The sequence below is a fragment of the Drosophila arizonae genome, chromosome 5 (genome assembly GCF_054131065.1).
Source record: "Drosophila arizonae isolate 15081-1271.41 chromosome 5, UAZ_ARI_1.0, whole genome shotgun sequence".
Classification (NCBI taxonomy): Eukaryota; Metazoa; Arthropoda; class Insecta; order Diptera; family Drosophilidae; genus Drosophila; species Drosophila arizonae.
This window is the reverse complement of record NC_142925.1, coordinates 14,524,155-14,539,360: the sequence shown is the minus strand read 5'-3', so window position 1 is coordinate 14,539,360 and position 15,206 is coordinate 14,524,155. Positions and strand designations below refer to the sequence as shown.

The 15,206-nt window shown below is 42.6% G+C and overlaps 2 protein-coding genes and 1 pseudogene across 2 annotated transcripts; 1 reads left to right on the top strand and 2 right to left on the bottom strand.

Annotated features, from left to right (window-relative positions):
• Positions 1-1,276: 1,276 nt before the first annotated feature.
• Prosalpha4T2 (Proteasome alpha4 subunit, Testis-specific 2) lies at positions 1,277-2,543 on the top strand. The gene is made up of 3 exons (XM_018009335.2): positions 1,277-1,587; positions 1,665-1,894; positions 1,983-2,543. Exons 1-3 carry the CDS (start codon positions 1,489-1,491, stop codon positions 2,413-2,415), a joined length of 762 nt encoding a protein of 253 aa, XP_017864824.1. The 5' UTR covers positions 1,277-1,488; the 3' UTR covers positions 2,416-2,543.
• A 1,334-nt stretch (positions 2,544-3,877) lies between these two features.
• On the bottom strand, positions 3,878-5,787 carry LOC108615066 (T-complex protein 1 subunit zeta pseudogene; annotated as a pseudogene).
• A 5,394-nt stretch (positions 5,788-11,181) lies between these two features.
• LOC108617648 (uncharacterized) lies at positions 11,182-13,668 on the bottom strand. Its single transcript, XM_018013493.2, has 2 exons — positions 12,652-13,668; positions 11,182-12,593 (listed from the first exon to the last, which is right to left on the bottom strand). The coding sequence occupies exons 1-2, from the start codon at positions 13,454-13,456 to the stop codon at positions 11,251-11,253; spliced, it is 2,148 nt and encodes a 715-aa protein (XP_017868982.1). The 5' UTR covers positions 13,457-13,668; the 3' UTR covers positions 11,182-11,250.
• Between the last annotated feature and the right edge of the window lie 1,538 nt (positions 13,669-15,206).

The window sequence follows — 15,206 nt, the reverse complement described above, 5'->3', positions numbered from 1 at the left end:
ATCGGGCAGGAGTCGGGAGAGAGCTGGGCGAGACGCGGGAGGCGGGAGGCGTGAGGCGTGAGGCGAGTGGTGGAGAGCCGCACCTAAACGCATTAGCAAAATGAAGCTGTTTCGATAGACATTACAACAATGCTAGAGATTCGCTCCATTGTTATTATTTTGTTTCTGTCCCACATTTGCTGCCATCAAATGTTTCGCCATGCGCTGAGCTGACAAATTTCGGGCAGCAGCTGCTTTTGGCCCCATTCAAATGGGGCTTATAAATGGGTGCTTATAATTCTTGTTAACCTGATTACATTGCAGGTGCTTTAATGGCACTATACCCAACTAGATTTTTGCAGCTTGAGCACACACACACACAGGTGTTCACCAAGCTAATTTTAAATTGAATTGTTGTGAATGCAAAAATTGAAGTTTAGCTTTACCTTTAAACTAAAGAAACTTTGCTGTTTTTTTTTTTTCGCAAAAATAGGCCTATAATAATAGTAGTGTTAAAAGTAGTAGTAGGAGTAGTAGTCGTAGAAGTGGTAAAGGTAATAATTGTTGTAGTATGCAGTAGTAATAATAGTAGTAGTAGTGATAGTGGACGCAATAGTAGTAATAATAATAGTAGTAGTGGAAATAGTAGTAATATTATTAGTAGTAGTAGTAATAGGAGTAGTAGTAGTAATAGTAGTAGTAGTAGTAATAGTAGAATGAGTAGTAGTAATAACAATAATAGTAGTAGTAGTAGTAGTAGCATTAGTAGCAATAACAATAATAGTAGTAGTAGTAGTAGTAGCATTAGTAGTAATAACAATTATAGTAGTAGTAGTAGTAGCATTAGTAGTAATAACAATAATAGTAGTAGTAGTAGTAGTAGCATTAGTAGTAATAACAATAATAGTAGTAGTAGTAGTAGTAGCATTAGTAGTAATAACAATAATAGTAGTAATCATAATAATAGTAGTATATGTAGTAGTAGCACTAGTAGCAATAACAATAATAGTAGTAGTAGTAGTAGTAGCATAAGTAGTAATAACAATAATAGTAGTAGTAGTAGCATTAGTAGTAATAACAATAATAGTAGTAATCATAATAATAGTAGTATATGTAGTAGTAGCACTAGTAGCAATAACAATAATAGTAGTAGTAGTAGTAGTAGCATAAGTAGTAATAACAATAATAGTAGTAGTAGTAGCATTAGTAGTAATAACAATAATATTAGTAGTAGTAGTAGTAGCATTAGTAGTAACAACAATAATAGTAGTAGTATTAGTAGTATTTGTAGTGGTATATTCCTCAACTGACACGTATTCCTAGTTTTCATTACTTTAGCTAAATTAAATTAATAATAATAACTGAGTAAACAGAAATGATTTGATTTACCCAACAACAAAAAAGTGAAAAACATTTCGCTTCACACATTAGATAATACAATTTGTTCCCAATGAAATTTTAGCAACAACACAAACACATATATACAGATATACATATATACCTACTACTATGCCTGGCTATGATGGAGCTGTGACAATATACTCGCCCGATGGGCATCTGCTGCAAGTGGAGTACGCTCAAGAGGCGGTGCGCAAGGGCTCCACAGTGGCAAGTCGCAAATTAATAGAAATATATTTATAAATATTTGGCATAGCTCATTTGAGTGCCTTGGCTCCACTGTGCAGGTGGGCTTGCGCACCAAGGACTCGATTGTGCTGGGCGTGGAGAGGAAGGCGGTGGATGCGCTGCAAGTGGAGCGAACGGCGCGTAAAATTCGCAAACTGGACGATCATCTGGTAGTGACATTCGCCGGCCTGACAGCCGATGCGCGCATCCTGCTGAACCGCGCGCAGAGCGAGGCGCAGAGCCATCGCCTCAACTTTGAGCGACCCGCCACGGTGGAGTACATAACACGGTGGGTGACGAGGGAGATGGAGAGAGATGGAGCGAGAGTTAGTTACAGTTCGACTGGCTGTCTGGTTTTTTTTCTTTTTTTTTTTTAGATATATCGCCAAATTGAAGCAGAACTATACACAAAGCAATGGCAGGCGTCCGTTTGGCGTCTCCTGTTTGATAGGCGGCTTTGATGCGGACGGCAAGCCGCGTTTGTTCCAGACCGAACCCTCTGGCATCTACTACGAGTGGTCGGCCAATACCACCGGCCGGCTGGGCAAGACGATGCGCGACTATTTGGAGGTGAATGCGCCGGCGATGAGCAGCTCGCCCGACGATGCCGCCGCCATCAAGCATGTGGTGCGCGCCCTGCACACCGCCACGGCGCTGAATGCCAGCTTCTATGAGGTGGCGGTGCTCAAGCATCAGCAGCCCCTGCACATGGTCAGCCCCACAGTGGTGGCTCATTTGGTGCAGGTCATCAAGCAGGAGGCGGCCGACGAGGAGGCCAGACTGAAGAAGACTTTGAACACCAAAAAGTAAACTTTCTATATACTAGATATATATATTTCTTTGGTATCTTGTTAAATTCACGTTAGCCCGCGGCAGGCATTTGTTAACCTTTCGGCCCAATCAAAACTTGATGAATTTTTCCTTTTTTTGCAATTTAATTTTTGTTTTGTTTTTTATTTGTGGGTGGGGCAAAAGTAATCAGCACGAAAAATGTGTAAACTGAGCAAATCACTTAATTTGCCTCAAGGGCATCTTTAAGCACTTCAGCGTCCACAGGACTACGCACACAAAGGCTGGACAGGATGCCTGAATGAGTGTGCGTGTGTGCGAACAGCAAATGCTAAAAAGAAAGAGAAAAAAAAGCGAGTTAAGAACTTTTAAGTGAAAATGGAAATTGAATTTGCGCCAAAAATTGCATACTTGCACAACAGAACTCACACACACACACACACATATCGATTTTGTTGCCTTTGGAGATATTTTTTGTGAGTCGGCTCGTAAATAGAGAGAGAGAGAGAGAGAGAGAGAGAGAGTTCATGCAGCTGCCATTTGGCAGGTGTTTGCGTGTTTTCCAAGTTATGGGGCAAGTGTTTTCAATCAAATGTGCGCCTTGGGTAATGCCTCGACCTCAGCTCCCAGCCTCTGGTCTGCCGTATAAAATACTCTCATAGACAAACATTGAGACGTGTGTGAATCTGGAATTGTGCAAAAAAATAAAGAAGAAGAAGTAAAGGCGAATCTGTGAACTGTGATTTTGTTTTGAAATTGTTTGTAGAAGTCTTTCAGCTTGAGTTATGTTGGGCATATTATCTATATGTCTTTAGACCAAGCAGCTTCATCATAAATTTTCACACACTTTTTACTTCAGCTTTAGGATTTAATGGCGCATGTTTATGGAATGGATTTTTGTTTGATTAAATAGATTATTAGTAGTAAGCCATAAAATAAAGCAAAGTAAAATATTTTGTTAAATATTTAAAAATTCGTAATAAAATAAAGGTGTTCTTCCCATACTTACCTTTCAATACAAATCAAGAATTTAATATAAATTTATTAAGAATTTACTATCTCAGCTGAACAACTTGACTAAACTCTGTCCAAAATTTAATTCATATCAAATACTTTATATTTTTGTTAAAAGGAATAAATTATTTGAAATTAACGGAAATAAAGCATAACAAATAATAATAATAATAATAAAAAAAATAAATAAATAAATAAATATCATAAATTTACTTCACTTCTTAAACAGCTTTACTTTTATTTAAAATTATTTTCCCACTGAAAACATTCATTAAAAAATCTAAAAATATATTTTAAATTTAAGTAAAAAAAATAAAAAATATAAGAAAACTTTCTGGTTTAAGCTTCTCAATATTTATTATACACAATTTTTTTTTTTTTTTTGTTTTTTTTTTGCCACAGTTCTTGATAGCCCTAAATAATAAAATGCTCTTAAAAAATAAATAATTAAATTAAATACTTGCAAGAATTTAATTTCAATTAACGCCTCTCAGCCTTTATTACTCCCATCAAAAGTATATATGTATATAAAATGTAGTGGCAGCCCTCGCTAACCCTTGAAGCTGGTCATGCCCGCCTGCATGATCTCATCGGTGAGCAGGAGGTTGCAGGCGATAATGGAGCAGGAGTTGAGCATCTGCTTCTTCACGCAGTAGTTGTCGTAGATCTGCCTCTCCTGCGGCACCATGGGCTCGCCCGTCTCCAGATCAAGTCCGATCGGCTGCTCCGAGTCCCTGGCCGCCGTCGTCAGCTTCACAATGGTGTCCTGCACATCGAAGCCGCTGTTGATGGCCAGCGTCTTGGGTATGACCAGCAGAGCGTCGGCAAACAGCTGCACGCCCAGCTGAGCCTTGCCCTTGACCTCGGCCTTCGATTTGGTCAGCGCATTGTAGGCGAGCAGCTCGAATGCGCCGCCGCCGGGCAGCACACAGGCGTCCACAATGGCATTCTGTATGGCATGCAGGCCGTCTCTTATGGCATCCTTGATGGTCTCGCTCTGGTGGCGCGAAGGCGCTCGTATCAGTATGGTGACCGAAGTGGGATTGCGACATTGCTTCACAAACGTATATTTGGTGTCGCCCAGCTGCTTTTCGTATACGAGGCCCGCGTAGCCGAGATGCTCCTCGCTGAGCTCCTCCAGGGAGTGGAGAGCTTCGCCGCCACAGGCACGCATCAGGCGCTCCATGTTGCGGCGCTTGGCGCGGCGCAGGGCCAGAATGCCGGCCTCGGCGAATGCCTCCAGCGAGGGTATGTCGATGCCTTTCTGATTGATGACCACGAAGCCGTTCTTATTGTCGCTGCAGAGCTTCGTCTTCAGTGCGATAATCTTGGCCACGCGCTGGTCGATGAAGCGATGCTCCTCGTTGACGCACTTCTCCCGCTCCTCGGCCGACTTGTAGCAGAAGGACGAATCCACGGAGGTCTTCTCCAGCTCCAGCGACACGTTGCATGTGAGTATGTAGGCCTGCTCCAGGCGAGTGGGCATATTGACGTGACGGCCGCCGTGGTCCAGCACTAGGCCGTCCACCAGCTGGGTGTCCATCGTCGTGTACTGCTTGATGTCCATTAGCTCGATCATGTTGAGATCCAGCAGAGTCTGGCCATCGCCGCGAATGCTCAGCACGGCCTTCACGCAGATGTCGGCCAGCAGGTCGGCCAGATTCCTGTCCACTTTGGTCCTCAGGCTGGTCTGGGCCAGGGCCAGCAGCGGGTCGCGCTCGACCTCGATGGGTATGCAGAGGGACTGCAGCAGGAGTTGTGCCCGCTCCTTGGCCAGCATGATGCCAGCGGTGAGCAGACGCGGATGCAGTCCGTCCGCAATCAGCATCTCCGCCTGCTTCAGCACCTCACCAATCAGCAGCACAGTCGACGTGGTGCCATCCCCAGTGGCCGCATCCTGCGCGGTGCTCGCACGAGCGATCATCGATGCCGTCGGATGGCAAAAGTGCATCTCGTGCAGCAGCACATTCCCATCCTTGGTGATCTTGATGTCGCCAGCCGGCGAGACGAGCATCTTGGTGGTGCCCTTCGGCCCCAGGTTGCTGGCCATCAGTCGCTGCAGGCCCGTGGCAGCCGTGATGTTAATGCCCAAAGCTTGGGCGGCGCGAGCGAATTGCGCCTTTGGATTCAATAGAGTGATGCTTGCCATCGTTAAAGATTATTTATTCAGCAAAATTTGATTTTTGTATTATATTTTCTTTTAAGTTTCTCAATGAGAAATGAGACTAAACTTGTGTGTCCAAACGAACTGTCAGAATACGTTGAAAATTCTGTTTGATGTGGCTTGGCAGCCCTGAGAAGGTACTACAAAAAATGCCTTGCTTTCACTTTTATCGATGTTTGCTTATCGATTAATGGAAACCGATTAGTTAGCAACTTTGATTAAATAAATGAATTTATATTATTTGTCAGCTCTAGTCAAAATTGTTAGGGTAAATATTTCAACTGAAAGTCTATTAAAATATTAATGCAGCAAATGCTAGCAAAATGTTAATAATTTCAGTTTAATAAATCGATGCTAAAAGCTCGCAGATATGTTACTCTTCATCGTTTCCCGATGTCTGCAAAGCTGTCTCTTTTACTCACACTCTGATAAAACACTCAAAGATTGCTTCGTCTCTTTAATGAGCTCGTTCGCGATCGACTGCTTTGACTCGCTCTGATTGTTCCCCTTCCCAATCTTTGTTTGAGTGAAACGAAGTAAAAAGCCTTTGTGGCACAAAGTTTGTGCATGTGTTGGTATGTATGCGAGAGATGTGTTCACTCACGATTGAGTGATTTTTAACAGTGGTGTTCGCTAAACACATCAAAAGCGTCGGTGAATTGAGTGTGTGCATGTGTAGGTGAATCTGAATATCGCTTGCATTGACTGTTTGAGTTATTTTGCTTAGCTTTAAGTCTCAATATGCCAACGTCAATCGTATTTATGGGTTTTCAAAATATAAAATATTTAATAGTCTAACAAGTATATAAAATAAATCATTGCTTGAGGCGGCAAATTGTCAATTGCACCAAGAACAATTTCATATTTCGCTCTGACAATGTTGTAACTCTGAAAGAATTTAATCAATAAAACTATAATTAAAATAAAAATGAAAAGGAAAACAGATACATATACAGCAAATAATCTTAGTGAAGGCAATAAGAAAAATTCTCATTTTATAAATTTTCCATTTATTTCCACGCACTCTCTTCGTTTGGGTTTCAATGTATGTATGTGTGTGTGTGTGTGAATGTATGTATGTGTTCAGCTGTCGTGTAGGACGGATTGTCCAATCAAAATCCACTTGCTGTAAAGCGGCTAAGCTGTTAATAGGAATTACTTTTCGCTGTGGCTGCGACTGCGGCTTCGACGGCGACTGCGGCTGCGGCTGTTCGCTCTGTCTGTGGTTCTCTGTGCTGTGCTGCTGCTCCAGTCGAACCAATAAGTCATGTCTTTATTATTATTTACAGCCTCCCTTCGCACTCAACGGGCTCGAGTGAGTGAGTGTCGAGTGCTGTGTGTGTGTGTGTGCCGAGGCGCTACTTTTTATGCTTCTTCTGGAGCTTTTCTTGATTTTACCCGCTGTGCTCAGTGCCCAGCCCAGCACTCACACTTATCACACTTAATTTCATTAAGTAATTTTTCATAGGGCAACTTTTATTGAGTTTTTAAACTGGCAGAGCGCATAATGCTGGGCAAGTGAGAAACGAAAAGTGGAAAGGAAGAAATAAGAGAGAGGGAGAAAAGAGAGGGAGCGAGAGAGAGAGAGTATGGGCGAGGGAGGGAGGAAGGCAAGCATTTTGTTGAATATTACAATTGAGCTGTGCTTGGCTTTTATAACGTATACGCCATGTGTTCTTTCTTCGGCATTGTCTGCCTCTGCCTCTGCCTCCGACTCGACTGCTCGCTTTTGTCCTTGCAGCAGCTCTTCCGTTAGCATTTACTCATTTTACGCCTTTTGTTTACGGCCACTTGTTGCATCTCCCCATTGTCTTTGGTTTGTTTGCCTTGTTGTTCTTTCTTTTAATTGCCGTCTCGTTGTCATTGCGCTCGCTTGCTTTCAATTTTAAATCACTTTCCTTTTCAACTTTTCTGCTAACTCGAATTGAATTAAGTTGAACAAAAAACTTAATTATAAATCGCTTTAGGTATTCATTTATTTATTTGATTTTTTGCTAATGCATTTTGTGGTCTGTTTGTATTTTCATTTAATTTGAAATATTTATGCAATTATTTCCCGTTCGGCTTTTTGCTGAAATTCTATTCAATGGCTGACATAGTTCATGAAACACCAAACTCTAGATCGCAGCTCTTTTGTTTTGTGTTCCACTAAAAAAATTGATATGTTGTGATAAAATTTCGTAAAGGTTTTTTTTTTTTTTGTTTTTCATTATTATTATTTTTTTTTTTTTTCAACAAATCCTCTTGCGTAAACAGCACGGTTCAATGTGATTTTCATACCCTGTGATTGGCTGCGAATGGATAGTGAATATGTTGATGTCTCATATGATTTGAAGAATATGTTGATTAATACGACATTTTTAAAAATTATATAATTATTATATTTTTATTTTATATTTATAAAGATTTCGATATATTCTTTTTTTAGATTTTTAATATATATATTTAAATAGTCATTATGAATTAATTTATATTTGAACACTAAAAAGCTGTTTGTCATCGATAAATTTTTTCAGGTGGCAAAATATAGTTATCGAAAATTCTATCACTTGAAACTTATTGAATTGTATAGCTATAGGGCATCTGCTAGTCGACTATTCTCGAATATTATGTGTTATTTACCAATTGAAATGGCATCCGAAAGGTTCGGGAAAAAATGAAAATGTTTTCTGCGCATTGCATTGCTGCTCCATTTTGATCTTTTGTTCGTGTTGTTTTGTTGTTTATGAAGAAAAACGTATTTTAGAATTGAATTTTGAGCCAAATACGAGGCAATCCGCTGCGTGCATCCAGCAGCCGGCGCTTGGGGCTATTGTTTGCTGCAATTTGAAGGGGAGCACAAACGAAGAAAAACAAAAAATGTGATGGAGCAACTGGCGGCATCTGGACGTGATGTTGGCATTCCAAAATTTGAGATTACTAATTGAATTTGTGGCCATGGGCCATCTATAGATGGCTAAGAAGCTTACACTTTATTTATTATTTATTTAACAATTTACTATACAATTATATTTTATTTTATCTACGCCTTACTGCTGTCAGGCTTATGAGTTACTAAAGTTTCGTATGAATTAGATTACATGGCCATAGGCAAAACTATGTTGATTGATATAGGGTTGATAGCATTCAGAAAGTGAAATTATTATTTGTCATTATAATTCTCACGTGATCAATAGTTCTACGAATGCCGAACCAGTCACGGTTCAATTGCTAATTCGTATTGTGTTAACGCAACGTAAAGTAAATATAACGCAATGTAACGTAAGATAGCATAACGTAATATAAATTATCGTAACGTAACGTAACGTAAAAAGAAAAGCAATGTAACGCGATCTTGACTTGACATAAAAGAGCACAATATAACGTAATGTATAATAACGTAATGTATATAACGTAATGTATATAAAATACTCATAGTTAAAATTAAGTAACGTATTAATATAATATGTAATGCATCGGAATTTTACGTAACGCCCAAACAGTAAAGTAACAATATAACGTAATGTAAAAATATTACGTAATATAAAGGTACGTAAACTATAAGGTAATTTTGAGTTACGTAAAACTATAACGTAATATTGAGTTACGTAAAACTATAACGTAATATTGAGTTACGTAAAACTATAACGTAATAGATTTACGTAAAACTATAACGTAATAGATTTACGTAAAAATATAACGTAATATTATTATGTTACGTAAAACTACAACGTTATATAGAGATTCGTAACTATTACTATTACTATTACGTAAAATAAAGTTACGTAAAACTATTACTCAATATAGAGTAACGTTAAAATTTTACGTTATATAGAGTTACGTATTGATATGACGTAACATAAATATTACGTCAATAATGTAGTATTACGTAATATTGTATTTTTAGGTAATATCATATTATTACGTATTAATATGCTACGTAATAGCTTACGAAATATTATAACGTTGAGTGATTTTATAATATTACAAAATCATATAAATTAACGTAATAATAGAATAATTACGTAATAATAAAATGTTACGTAATAATATAACGTAACGTGAAATAATATAGTGAGACGTTAAGTAATATAGCGTAACGTAACGTAAGAAAATCTAAATAAACTTGCCGCAAACTTTGTATTTATCTAAGTTCTCCGTGTTTAAAGTAAACCTTGACCCAAGATTCGGACTTAGTTTATATCAAATGCGTAAACAGTCAAATTATTTCTACTCAAACCTTTTTTGTCATCTGTATACATAATAAAACCCATTTTTAACACTTGATCATTTATTCGATTAAACTTCTAGACTAATTCAAAGTCTGAGCTGGCCCTTTTCTGCGGGTCAAAGTACCGCTAAGCAGCATCAGTTTGCCTTATCTCAACAAACCCTTTTCGCACTCTTATCACTTGATAAATTTTGTCTCTTTACATAAAATAGAAATGGACTGAGTAATACTTATTAGAAAGCTCAACAGGAGAATGCCCGACTCTTGGTGCATAATTAGCCCGCGCTTCCTGCGACAGCCCCAGGACTTTGTTGGCCAGGACGAAGGACGACGACGGTTGGCTCATCTTTTGGGCAATTTATTGGCATGTGCCGTGCCTGGAATAGAGCCGGTCAAACAGGCACAGCTGGGCTGACCAATCAGCGATTGGTGGCAACCGCTGCAAATGAGTTAAGTTCAGTTTGGCGGCTGGCAAACTTTTCATAACTTTTTCGCTAAGACGATGCGGGCCGTTGCGTTAATTGGAGCTGCGGGATCTGCTAAGCGCCGCAGCGCCACAGAATACAAAGTTGAACGGCGGCTGATTAAACCGTCGGGAGAGCCGGCCGAAGAAGAAGTGCGCTGTGTAATTATCTTGATGAGATTCGCTTGGCCAGTGGAGGTGGCAAGGTGACCCGCGCCCTCACCCTCACCCTGGAGATGCTGCTGCGGTGGGTTCATCAACCGCTTGCGTCGGGCTAAATTAAGTTATGCGTGCAGTGGAACGAAGCGCTTGACATGTCCTCCACTAATAGGCTAAATGAAAACAAAAATGCCAGGCGCCGAGTCAAGTCAAGGCGCTCGCAAATTGACGACAAAGTAACCTAATAACTTTTAACCCGCACAATAATTGGAATTTATGAGACATTTTCAGCAAGCAGCGCTTCAAAGAGGCCATTGGCCCGTGCCCCAGCGAATCACTCACTCGGCCCGGCCCGTGTTAAGCAGAGCGCATAAAGCACCAATACAAGGGTTATGGTCATCGCCACCTCGAGTCCCTTTCGACCCAGGCGGCGACCAAATGGCAAAGTAAAGTGTTGGAAAAGCAAAAAAAACAGAGGAGGAATAAATAGAGAGAGAGGAAAAGTTTGCGCCAAGTTTAAGTGCTTTTAAAAAACCATTAACGTCATTTCCTGTGCTGTCTGTGCTGCGGCGACCTGAACGGCCATGGCTGACTGGCAGATACACTGGGATGAGCTGGCACATGACTTTTGCTAGAGCAGCATCCATAGCTGCCTCTATCGAATTTCTCTCTAACTTATTCTCAATGCGCACTCATACTCTAGTAATCTAGAACCCATATACCCCTCCCTCTCTATTGAGTGCTCACTGACTGCAAGAAAAAGGACGTGCCGAAGCCTTTAGGTAGGTGGATTCCGTCTTTACTTTACGCTCACATTGAGACAGAGCGCGACAGAGCTGCGACGCTTCAATCGCATTGCTCAAGTTTCGCTGGCCAAAACGGTTTCAGGCTTTGTTGAGCAGCGCATTTCTGGTTAATCAAGCTGATGGCGGGAATATTTGTCGCTTTGGTTTTGGTCTGAGGCGGCGAGGTCCAGCAGCGCGTTAGATCTGGCCGTTTGGCATTGCTACGTCTCATGGTGAAGAGGCTGCGATCCCGGCCAGCCGCAGCCCTCTGGGAATGCGGGGGTGCTGGCTGGATTGCTGTATCGGAATTTGATAATGCAGTCTTGAAGCTAGTCGACTGCTGATCCTCGCCTGGCTGCGGCACGGGCCTGGCACTTGTGGGAGCGCACTTCAATTCCTGAGAAGGATTCTGGTTGCTGGGGCAGCGGGCAGCTGGCAGCGGCGACTCCTCGCAGCTGTAGGCGGGCAGCTCAATGGACTCTTGGCTGGCGATGGCGGGCATGCCCCGGTGCTGCATCAGCTTCATTGGACACTCCTGGACGCACTGCTCGAAGGGTCGCTCCTCAGCCGCCATTTTGGTGATCTTCAGGCAGTTGTCGAACATGTCGCGACGCACCTTCTCCTGCTCGATCTTGCATCTCTCGCGATGCTCGTACTTGCGGTAGGCGAGCTGCGCCTTGGAGACGTAGCCCGGCCAGCAGTAGTCGCGAATCTTTCGGCGGTGCACCACTTGACCCTGGGGCACCATGTCCAGCTGGATGTCGCGTCTGTAGCGCTCCGCTGCCTTGGCTATCGGGTACAGGGGTCGGCCCTGTGCCTTCGACTCCTCCATGGCCTTGGCAGCGGCCGCAAAATAGTTGAAGTCATCTTCCAAATGGGGATCCTCGGCGCAGGCCGAGGTGCGCATTAGCTCCTCCTCACGCTGCGCCAGGAACTCATCGCGCTGGCCAAGGAGTATCTTGCGCAGCTCAGCCGCCTCCTCATTCTGCTTCCTCTTCACGGAAGCCGCAAACTTCGCATTGGCGTTCTCGTTCTTAAGCCGCGACGCCAGCTCAAAGCGTCTAATCTCCGCCAGGCGCTGCGCCTTGTCCCCGCGATGCAGCAGATATTCCTGCTCGTATTGCCGTCGCTCCTTGGACAGATTTTCGATATGAAGTTTGCGCTTCAGCTCGTCCGTCTCCTCTGCCTCCTTGTACGACTGCTCTGCCCTCTCGCGCTGCTGCTCCTGCTGCTGCTGCTTGGCCCGCTGCACCAGGCAGTGCTGTTGGGCGGCTGCCGCCAGGTGGCGCATGCGCTGCTCTCGATTTTCCTGCATCTGATTGTTGTAGCGCGAGTCCAGGTAGCGATGGGCCGTCTTGTCCACGCAAATGATTCGATCGTTGACAGAATCAGCCATGGCCTCAACTGTGGAGGGCAGCGCTCGAAAGGATTAAAGGAAACTTTGGTGTTGATCTCTACTTACATCTGGCCTTCGCTGCTTTCTCCTTAAGCGACTCCTGATAGGCATTGCGGCAGAACTCGCGCTTCTTCTCGGCCAGCTCCTTCCGCTTCTGCCGCTCCTTCTCCTGTATGCACTTGTATTGCTCGCGCTCCACAATCGAATCGAACATATTCTGCTCCCTCTCAGCCTCCTTGAGCTGGCGCTTCGCCTCTATGGCCTCCAGGTAGCGGCAGCGCGCCTCCTTCGCCTTGGCCAGCTGCTGTGCCGTGTCCTGCTCCTCGCTGGCGCAGCCAAAGGGTATCAGGGTCTGTGGGCATTGCTGTTCGTCCAGCAGCTCTTGGCGTCGCGCCTTCTCGGCGATCTCAGCATTCAGCTCGTCGTGGTATTTGCGCTGATATATGGTTTCGGATTCGATGAGAGCCGCGTGCAGACCACGCGGACCTGGCTTCAGCATGGTCAGCAGCTGATTGGCTCGCATAATGCGCTGCTTGCGCCTCTTTTCCAGCAGCTCCTGCGTCTGTCGGTTCTTCGTCGCCTCGGCCAGGATCTTGTCCCTGGCCGCCAGCAACTCCTCGTCGTTCTTGCCGGTTAAATCGGGCATGTTGGTGAAGCGCCGCAGCAGCACGGCGTGGCCATTCTGGAGGTACTGGGCGTACCGCTGCTCCTCCGCGAGGGCCTCCAGCTGCTCCTTGCTGTCCCTCTGAACGGATCTGCCGACGATGCCATCGTAGCGCTCGGCCGACAAAACCACGGGCCGAAAGCCGGTGTAAGTCCTCTTGAGCTTCTTGCTCACCGGCTCTGCCGCGCAAGCCTTGTTCAGTCTCATAGTGGTCCGCGTCTCTTCTGGAACCGCAACCAATTTGCAATTTTTGCGAAACAACAAATTAAAACAATTGTGTAATCGTGTAACTGTGTATGTGTTAGATGTTTTTGTTTTTTGTTAGTTTTTTCTTATTTTGTTTTTTGTTTTTGTTTTTTTTTTTTTTTGTGTCATGTTTATGAATGTTAACTTGGGATAGGGCTACATATTTCTCATTATCATTCTCCTCTAACTATCTTAAATATCCAATGAATCTAAGAGGTCTAACAGATGTTATATATATTATATATCAGATCACATAGATATCAGATCATATAGTAGAACTTATAGATTTGGTAGCTCTTAGAGATCTTATAGATTGTAGAAATATTATAGATCTTACATATCCTTATAGATTATAGAAATATTATGGATCTTATATATCCTATACATATATAAGACCTTATTGATCTCAGATATCTAAAAAACCCTACAGATCTTACAGATCTTAGAGAGCTATATATTCTATAGATCTTAGAGGTCTTATAGATTCTATAGATAATAGAGATCCTTGAAAAGATCACATAGATCATAAAGATTTATAGTTCTGAAATGGTTACAGATAGGAATTCTGTTGCAAGTTTACACGCCCCTAAAGTACCTATCGTAAGCCTTATACGTCACACAAAGCTCATGATCATCAAGTTAATGAAGCTAAATAAAGTTAATGTTAATTTGAAAATATATTTAATTGCAACTCAAAAAGTTGGGATTAGGGATGAAAATCAAGTTTTACCTTTGGTTTTCTGTTTGAAATATCTTTGCTCTGGTTAGGTCAGGCCCCTCTCGAATTGGATAAACCTCAATTAGTGTTTTTGCCTGCTTAATCAAATTAGGCAAAGCCTTGGCAACGATGCCGAGGCGCAGAGCGTCCAGTTCGAGTCCAAATGCTGTGAAATCCAATTCCCAGCTGGCGGAAAATTATACAAAAAAGAAAATTCAAATGAATGCGAAAGAAAAACACAGACGGCCAGAGTAAAGTAAAGTTGACTTTCATGCGAAAAGTTTTTTGTTAGAATCGCTGGGCGTGAATTTCTGCGCTCCGCGTGAGGGGCAGTGGCTGCTGGGGCGTGCCATGGAGGGCATGGTGTTTCAGTTGTGGGCGTGATCCTATGCCAAACACCGGCGATTATTGTTACAAAATGCAGCGGGCCGTGTAATTTTTTTTGGGCACGCCGGAGCACGCAGTGGGACTCAAAAAATGGAAATTCAAACTCGCTCTGGCATCCGCATTCGCATTCAGATTCAGATTTGGATTGGGATTGAGATTCAAATAGCCCAAAAGAAGCCGCGAACTTTGCAATGGCCAACGGGGAGTTATATGGCGAAAGGGGCGGGAGGGGCGCGGCAGGCGGCGGTCGTCCTCGTCTGTTGCCTTCTGGAAATTGTTTTGTGAAAATTAGTTTTGAAACTTTTCGCGTTTGGGTTTGAGTTGGGGTTTTTCTTGTATATTTTTTCCGTATGCAAAATGAAAATCTTAGCGCAGCATGCGAAATTAATTTGCATTTGGGCGTGCGTCAACGTTATCATTTTATTTCCTTTTGTTTTTTTTTTTTTCGTTTTTTATTTGTCAGTCGCGTCGAGCCAATAAAAATCAAATTTAAATAATTTTTAATTTATTTAGCTTTACTTTTACGGTTCCTTTTGCACTCATTCAGGAAAGTTAAATGAGTATATTGGTTTTGTGCAATATCCATTTTGCTGTACGTCCGACTGT

Bases quoted from the DNA above. Each gene is read 5' to 3' on its own strand.
- LOC108617648 (XM_018013493.2), bottom strand. From the start codon at position 13,456: ATGAGACTGAACAAGGCTTGCGCGGCAGAGCCGGTGAGCAAGAAGCTC. The intron at 12,594-12,651 runs GTAAGTAGAGAT...TGCCCTCCACAG, and splicing joins GAAAGCAGCGAAGGCCAGAT to TTGAGGCCATGGCTGATTCT.
- Prosalpha4T2 (XM_018009335.2), top strand. From the start codon at position 1,489: ATGCCTGGCTATGATGGAGCTGTGACAATATACTCGCCCGATGGGCAT. The intron at 1,588-1,664 runs GCAAGTCGCAAA...TCCACTGTGCAG, and splicing joins TGCGCAAGGGCTCCACAGTG to GTGGGCTTGCGCACCAAGGA. The intron at 1,895-1,982 runs GTGGGTGACGAG...TTTTTTTTTTAG, and splicing joins ACGGTGGAGTACATAACACG to ATATATCGCCAAATTGAAGC.